This window comes from Loxodonta africana, chromosome 21 (assembly GCF_030014295.1).
Source record: "Loxodonta africana isolate mLoxAfr1 chromosome 21, mLoxAfr1.hap2, whole genome shotgun sequence".
In the NCBI taxonomy this organism is placed as follows: domain Eukaryota; kingdom Metazoa; phylum Chordata; class Mammalia; order Proboscidea; family Elephantidae; genus Loxodonta; species Loxodonta africana.
The window spans coordinates 24,856,497-24,865,571 of record NC_087362.1 but is presented as its reverse complement, the minus strand read 5'-3'; the positions used below and the strand labels follow the sequence as shown (position 1 = coordinate 24,865,571).

Here is a 9,075-nt window from a genome sequence, read left to right as displayed (position 1 = left end):
CTTCAGTATGAGAATGAATCAACAATCTGTGGCGCATCCACACAATAGAATATTAGTCAGCGATGAAAACAAATGAGCCACCGAGCCATGAAAATACACGGATTAGTCTTCAACGAAAGTAGCCAGTTTGAGAAGGCGACATACCGTATGATGTCCTCAATATGACATTGTAGAAAAGGCGAAACTACAGACACGATGAGCGGATAAGTGATTACCAGGAATTTGGAGAGGGGTGTACAATAAGGTAAAGCACATGTGAGTTTAACAGTGGTAAACTTTGTCTCTATTCTATTGCCCTGGTGAATATACGATACTCTGCACCTATCACGGTACTTAGAACTTTCCAGCAAAGTGTAACTTCATGTATGAAAGAAATGTATGTGTGTGTATATATATATATATATATATATATATATATATATATATATATATATATATATAACCCTGGTGTTATAGTAGTTAAGTGCTACAGCTGCTAACCAAAAGGCTGGCAGTTCAAATCCACCAGGTGCTCCTTGGAAATTCAATGGGGCAAATCTACTCTGTCCTATAGGGTCGCTTTGAGTCAGAATCAACACGATGACAAAGGTCTTTTGTTTAATTCATATAATTAAAGAGGTCAGGATAGAATGCAGACTGTCTAAAAAAATTAATGGTGTTACAAATTTATGAAACAACTCACTGAAGAGGGTAGGGGGAAAGGTGCTAACCTAAGTAACTTTGGAAACAGATCCAATCTGTTAAATTAAACGCAAAGCTACCTACACATAAGCACTGCTATCTAGTTGATAATTTTGTTCGTTTGTTTCCCATTGAGTGCCTGGGCCAATGAGTCTGACTAGGTACTGTATAGGAATACTAGAAATGAACAGTTAAATAAATGGATGGCAAATGATGGGAGTCAAACTAAAAGAGCTCTAAATAGCTAAACAAGCTTGAAATTTCTGAACACTAAACAGCAGAATATTGAATTATGACACAAATTATAAAACCAATACCCATGAGTCCATACTGATGTAAGCAAATGACTAATTTTTTTTTTTTATTTAATGTGGAGAAGGAGCCACACAACTCATACAGAAGAATTCCAAATGACTCATGTGCATACTCTCTACATAAAAAGATGAAATCTAACTTCCAATTTCTTTAGTATGTTCTGTGGTTAGAGTCACGGAAAAAATTTTGAGTGACCTTGGATCAGACAATGAGTTTTAGATTTACCATCGAAAACATGATCAACAAAAGAAAAAATATTTAATAAACTGTCAATATCAAAACTATATTTTTTTCACTGTGCAAAACTCATTACTAAGGAAATGAAAAGTAATAGACTAGGAGAAATATTTGAAAATCATATATTTTGTAAATGGCTTGTATCATGAATATACAAGGACACTTAACTGAAGAAAAGAAAACAAGTTAAAAAAAAGATTGATCTAAGTTCTAAACAAACATCCCACTAAAAAAGATATTCAAAGAGATCATTCCTCAGGGAAATATAAATTACAACAATGAAATAGCATTCATAGTCTATGAGAACTACTAAAATCCAAAATACTGTCAACGGTATTCTGACAATAATTTGGAGTGCTAAGAATTCTCATTCTTTGCTGATGGTAATGTAAAATGATACAGCTTCTTTGGAAGGTAGCAGCACAAATTTTTTTTGAAATTAAATGTAGAGTTACCACGTAGTCCGAAAATTGTCCTCCATGATAATTACCCAACTGACTTTGAAATTTATACTCAACCAGTTGAAACTCTCTCCTGAATATGAATTTTACTTACAAGATAATTGTTGCCTGGAAAATTTCCACTTTCATTAACTTTGTGCCTCATTCCTGAAATCCACAATGTAGGAATTTGTGTGGAATTACATATGTTCAGTTGGGTACCATTGTTCCTCACCTAATTACAGTGAATGCATTTCCTATTGTTTCTTTTTCTCAATCATTTAGGGAAGTTGTCACCCAAATTTTCCCTCTCATCTTCTGACATGGCTGCCTCCTTCATCAGGGTTTCTGACACAGTCAGGATGTGGTTATCACACTGTGTGATTGCACAGTAATACACAGCTGTATCCTCAGAGCTCAGACTATTCAACTCCATATAGCCTGTGTTCGTGGATTCGTCGCTGGTGATGGTGACTCTCCCCTGGAATTTCTGTGAGTACTTTGCTTCACCGTCCTCTGAGTTATATCCTCCAATCCACTCAAGCCCTTGCCCAGAAGCCTGTCGCACCCAGTCCATATAGTAGCTGCTGAAATCGTCCTCAGAAACCTTGCAGGAGATCTTCACTGATGCCCCCGGCTTCTTCACTTCAGCCCCAGACTGTTCCAGCTGAATCTCAGAGTGGACACCTGTGGAGAGCAGACACAGGTGGACATAATATCTATTAAGCAGTTGCAGCCCCCTCCTCAGTCCTGGACCTACGGGCTATCCTACCTGTAGTTACTGCCACCAAGAAGAGGATTGTCCATCTCCAATCCATGATGAGGGAGCTGTGTTCTCAGGGGCTTCTGTATGAGAAGGATGTGGTTATTGGCTGATGCTGTGGAGGACACAGACATATCCATATTTAACTCAGTAGACTCCAGATTATTTGCATATTCAACAGGATGAATATTTCATAGCTCAGTAACTGGCTTAGCCTAAGAAGGAGAAGATAGCAGACACAGAGACCACAGAAGTCTAGAATGCTGAGGGTACCATTCTTAATCCTTGTAGATGTATGTGTCTTCATTCTGGGTAGTAGTTAATTTTGTGTTATCCACATACACTGCACAGACAGAGCTCTTGACACTGAGGGATGCAACACCCACAGGTCTGCTCTTTCTTGTGACCACTACTTTACATGGTGCACAGACTACATGGAACTTTTTTGGGGACCGTCACAGGCTGTGATGCTGACCAGGTGGATTGAAATCATTACGGTCCTTCAGGGCACCAAGTACAGATGAAGGGTAACTCTAAGGGAGGAGCTGTTGTCCAATGTGAGTGTTCAGCAGGTTCCTAGGCAGTTCTGAAATCTCCTCTTCACTCCTGGGACAATTTCTCCAGGCACTTGTGTGAGTCTCCTGAGCTCCCAGGCTGTTCAGTAAGCAGACTTTTTCTTCTCACACCATCCCTGTGATTAGTGATATAGGGATCTGTTTCTGATGTCACCGATAATGGAAATTGTGAAAGTCACAGTTCCAAAACCTTTCCATGAATTGATATATAATAATAGTTGGTCTCATTCTCCTATTCCGTGTAGTATAATTTCTCACAGTATTTATGCATTTTCAGTTGACTTCCATCCTTCTCATCTTTATTAATTGATTTCTGACCAATTTAAATCCATGCAGCTGCCACAGCCTCTGACATACCACCTACCTGTCACACATCCTCTCAGATACTATCCCTTGGGCTTCACACCTGAATGTCTTATTCCTGGGATTGAGTGTCTACCAAAACACCGGACCCACTGAATTAATGACAAAATCTTGACTTCTGATCTTCACTATTAAGACATTTATAAAAACCAACAAACACACCCTTTACCATTAATCAATTCCAACTCAAGGAGACACCATGTGTTAAAGAGTAGAATTTACCCAGAGTTTTCTTGGTTTGTAATCTTTACAGAAGCAGATCCCCAGAACTTTCTTCTATTGTGTTGCCAGGGGGTTCGAACTTCCAGTCTTTAGATTAGTACCCAATGGCAAACTACTAGTACCATCCCTGGACTAAGATAACATGTGTGTAAATGCTAGAAATGCTACTTATAATCCTGGTGCTCATTACCTAAGCTAAAAACTCCCAATATAATTTGTTGCTGTGGTTGTTGTTAGATGGCATTGAGTCAGGTTTGGACTCATAGGGGCCCTATGTGCAACAAAACAAAACACTGCCTGGTACTGTGCCATCCTCACAATTGTTGCTATGTTCAGTCTCACTTTTGCAACCACTCTGCCAATCCATCTTATTGACGGTCTTCCTCTTTTTCGATGACCCTATAGCTTACCAAGCATGATGTACTTCTCCATGGACTGCTTCCTCCTGATAACATGTCCAAAGAATGGGACAATATCTCCTTCCTCCCTTCCAAGGAAAACCCTGGAAGTACTTCTTCCTAGAGAGAACTTATTTGTACTTCTGGCAGGCCATGGCATATTCATTATTCTTTTCTAGCACCATAATTTGAAGACATCAATGCTTCTTTGATCTTGTTATTCAATGTCCACCTTAAACATGCATATGATGTGACTGAAAATTTCAGGGCTTGGGCTAGGTGCACCTTAGTCCTCTAAGTGACATATTTGCTTTTCAACACTTTAAAGAGGTCTTTTACTGCAGATTGGCCCAATGAAATGCATCCTTCGATTTTATGGCTGCTGCTTCTGTGAACATTGATTGTGGATCCAAGTAAAATGAAATCCTTGACAACTTCATTATTTTCACCACTTATCTTGATGTTGCTTTTTGGTCCAGTTGGAAGGATTTCTGTTTTCTTTCTGTTGAGGTGTAATTCATACTGAAGGCTCAAATCTTTGATCTACATTAGTAAACGCTTCAAGTTCTCTTCACATTCAGCAAGCAAGGTTGTGTCATCTGCTTAACACAGGGGTCAATAAGTTTTCCTCTAGTCGTGATGCTGCATTCTTCTTCATATAGACCAGCTTCTCAGATTATTTGCTCAGCATAGAGATTAAATAAGTATCCTGAAAGATGCAATCCTGTTACACACCTTTCCTGACTTTACACCTCACAGTGTCTCCTTGTTCTGTTCCAAATACTGCCTCTTGGTCTATGTATGCGTTCCTCATGAGCACAATTAAGTGTTCTCGAATTCCCACTCTACATAATGTTAATCTACACAGTCAAATACATTCGGATACCAAAAAAACACAGGTAAAGATCTTTCTGGTATTCTTTGCTTTCACTGAACATCCATCTGACATCAGCAATGATATCCCTCATTCTTCATCCTCTTCTACATCTGGCTTGAATTTCTACATGTTCCCTATCAACGTACTGCTGCAACTGTTTTAGAATTATGTTCAAAAAAAAATATTAATGATGTTCTATAATTTCTGCATTTGGTTGGATCTCCTTTCTCTCAAATGGGCACAAATATGGATTTCTACTATTTGGTTGGCCAGGTAGCTGTCTTTCAATTTTCTTGGCATAGATGAGTGAGCCATTCAGGCACTGCATCCATTTGTTGAAACATCTCCATTGTTATTCTGACAATTCCTGGAGGCTTGTTTTTCCTGAATGCCTTCAATGCAGCTTTAAATCCTTCTTTCAGTAACATTGATTCTTGATCCTATGCTACCTTCTGAAACGGTTGAAAGTCAATCAATTCTTTTTGGTACAGTGACTCTGTGTATTTCTTCCACCTCCTTCTGATGTTTCCTGCGTCATTCAATATTTTGTCCATAGAATCCTTGAATATCGAAACTCAAGGCTTGACTCATTGGATTAGTTCTTTTGAATTAAGAAAAATGCTCTCCCTTTCTAGTTTCCTAACTCCAGGGCTTTGCACATTTCATTATAATACTTTAGTTTCTCTTCTTGAGCCATACCTTGAAATCTTTCCTTTATCTCTTTTACATCATCGTTTCTTCCATTCACTGTAGCTACTCACGTCCCAGAGCAAGTTTCAGAGTTTCTTCTGACAACCATTTTGATCTTTTTTTTTTTCCCCCTGTCTTTTTAATGACCATTTGCTTTCTTCATGTATGGGGTCTTTGTTGTCCTTATGCAAGTTGTCTGGTTTTCAATGATTTGTGTACAATGAGTCAAATCTGTTATTGACATGGTCTCCAAATTCAGGTGTGATATACTCTAGTTCATATTTTGGTTGTCATAGATTTGTTTTCATTTTCTGCAGGTTCAACTTGAACTTAAAAAAAAAAAAAAAAAAACCCAGTGCCGTCGAGTCGATTCCGACTCATAGCGAACTTGAACTTACATATCAGCAAATGATGGTCTGTTCTGCAATGAGCCCTTGGCCTTGTTCTGACTGATGACATTGAGCTTCTCTATAGTCTTTTTCCACAGATGTAGTAGCTTTGATTCCTGTGTTTTTTTATGTGATGTCCATGTGTATAATCACCCTGTATGTTGTTGAAAAAGGTAGTTGCAATGAATAAGTCATTGGTCTTTCAAAATTCTATCATATTATCTCTGGCGTCATTTCTATCACTATTATCCAAATACAGATATTTCTTCTTTATTTCCAACTCTTGCATTCCAATCACCAGTAATTATCAATGTAGCTTAATCGCACGTTTGATCAATTTCAGACTGCAGGAATTGGTAAAAAATCTTCTATTTCCACATCTATGGCATCAGTGATTGGTGGGTAAACTGGAATAATAGTCATATTAACTGGTCTTCCTTGTAGGTGTATGGATATTATCCCATTACTAACTGCTTTGCACTTCAGGATAATTCTTGAGATGTTCTTTTTGACTATGAATGTGATACCATTCCTCTTCAATTTTTCATTTCTGGCAGAGTAAACCATATGACTGACTAATTCAAAATGGCCAATACCAGTCCATTTCAGTTCACTAATGCCTAAGGTAGGGATCTTCATGTATTCTATTTCGTTTTTGATGAATTTCAGTTTTCCGAGATATATGCCTTGTACATTCCACATTTCAATTTTTAATGAATATTTGCAGCTCTTTCTTCTCATTTTGAGTTGTGCCACATCAGCATACGAAAATCCTAAAAGCTTGGCTCCAAAGGATGACTTTAAGGTGGACTGTACCTTGAGGAGGCAGCTCTTCCCCAGTCATATTTTGAGTGCTTTCCAACCTGAGGGGCTCACCTTCTGATACGATACCAGACAATGTTCTACTGCTATCCATAAGGTTTTCAGTGGTGAGTTTTTCAGAAATAGATGGCCAGGCCCTTCTTCCTAGCCTGTCTTAGTCTGGAAGCCCCACTGAAACCTGTCCGTGAAGGGTGAGTCCATCAAGGATGAGCCTGCTGCTTTTTAAAATACTGGTGACAAAGCTTCCAGTATCACAGCAACATGCAAGCCATGACAGTACAGCAAACTGACAGGCATGTGGTGATCCCATTAAAAGAAGGTATTTATAAACACATGAGCAGCCTTGTCAAATTCTATATTAAACTGCCTTTTGAAAAAAGGAAAACCCTGACCCTGACAGGAAACCACTTCCCAGTATCCTCTGAACCTCCCCTGGGGCTGGTCTCCTGAGCTCCATGTACCCTGAGCGGCCCCTGCAGGCCAGAACCCTCCCTGCAAGCAGGTTGCATCTAGACTAGAGATACTTTCCCCTCACATGGTCTCTTCTCATAAACACCTCCAAGCTAGTGAGGTAACTTTTGGAGTTTTGTAGACCAGGAGAGCCTCTGAATCCTCCAGAGAAACCCCTGTTCTTTGTGCATTTGCATAACACATGGGGAAGGTCAAGTGACTCTTCCTTGGCTGGGCGAATTTGGGAACTCAAGACATAACAGGAAAATTCACTTGTTATTCAGTACACCTGCTCCTGGATGGCTTCTGTGTTTTGTGTGTCCTAAGCACCACCTACAGCCCAGCACAAATGTGGCATCCTGCTGCAGGAGAATTTTGCCCATCTGCCCTTTACTCTGGCTGCCGGTGCTTCTCTCACACAGTAATACATGCCAGTGCCCTCAAGTTTCAGACCACTCTGTTTCAAATACACTGAGCTGGAATGGGCCAAGATTGCAGAATAATCAGATGCTTTCTGTGGTCCCTCTTAAACAAAGACCCCAAAAAACAAATGAATTGATTACATATGACAGTATAGTACTCTTGAACATCAAAGTTGAGGAACTGAACTGAGGCAAAGATGTCACCCTGGAGACTAAGTTGAGCCTGACCCAAGCCATGGTATTTTCAATCACATCATATGCATGTGAAAGCTGGACAATGAATAAGAAAGACCAAAGAAGAGTTGACACCTTTGAATTGTGGCGTTGGCAAAGAATATTGAATATACCATGGACTGCCAAAAGAAAGAACAAATCTGTCTTGGAAGAAGCGTGGCCAGAATGCTCCTTAGAGGCAAGGATGGCGAGATTGCGTCTTACATTCTTTGGACATGTTGTCAGGAGGGATCAGTCCCTGGAGAAGGTCATCATGCTTGGCAGAGTACATGTTCAGTGGAAAAGAGGAAGACCCTCAACGAGGTGGATGACACAGTGGCTGGAACAATGAGCTCAAGCATAACAATGATTGTAAGGATGGCACAGGACTGGGCAATGTTTCATTCTGTTGTGCATAGGGTCGCTATGAGCCAGAACTGACTCGACAGCACCTAACAACAACAAGAACAATAGCTGGAGAGAGACAGCTTAGAAGCAGCAAGGAAATCCCAGACCTGACCTAACCAGAATGCTACAGGCTGCACTGTTTGGTGCAAGGGGGCCAAGGCAAGCAGTAGCACTTGGAAAGTGCTTTTAGCATATTGGGAGAAACCAAGCAGTGGAAAGCAGTGGAGAGTCTATACAAGCATCCTGAGCCAGGGGGAAGTGGCACTGGATCTGCAAAAGTTAAGTGCAAGCATCTAACCTACCAAGTGGGATCAAAATAACCCTTCGCCCTCTAGGAAGTGTCTCTCTTCTCTTCACCTGCCCCCCTCCCAGCTCTGCTCTGGGAGAACTCCTACACGGTTCCGTGGTTGCAGTGCCCCGGCACCAAGTGGGACCCCTTGCATCTGAACCAATCTCCTGACTTGGAGAGGAAACAAATAAACAAATTAACAAATTAACAAACCAAAAAGGAAGCCATCTTCTCCTCTAAGCTGGAAACTCTAGGCTCCCCCCACCCCCGCACCCAAATGAGTCTCTATGCTTTAAAAAATATCCACGCATCCTAAGCTGGGAACACAGGCCAGGCACTGTCCCTTTGCTTAGGCATAGGCATAAGGTGTCCACACACTTCAAATGCCTTTCACCCCTGCCTTGATCTGCGCAGACCCATTCAACACTGTAGGCTCTCATTAGCATAGTACAGCAGGGTATATCCCTGAAGCCTATTTTCAAATATAACAGATAAGGGAGAGTGACAGATTCCTAACTTTT

The 9,075-nt window shown here is 40.4% G+C and overlaps 1 gene segment (V, D, J or C); it reads right to left on the bottom strand.

Moving 5' to 3' along the window:
• Positions 1 to 1,108: 1,108 nt before the first annotated feature.
• Positions 1,109 to 2,562, bottom strand: LOC104846662 (immunoglobulin heavy variable 1-69D-like). The segment is given in 2 exon segments: positions 1,109 to 2,360; positions 2,446 to 2,562. Coding segments are annotated over 2 exon segments (456 nt in total).
• Between the last annotated feature and the right edge of the window lie 6,513 nt (positions 2,563 to 9,075).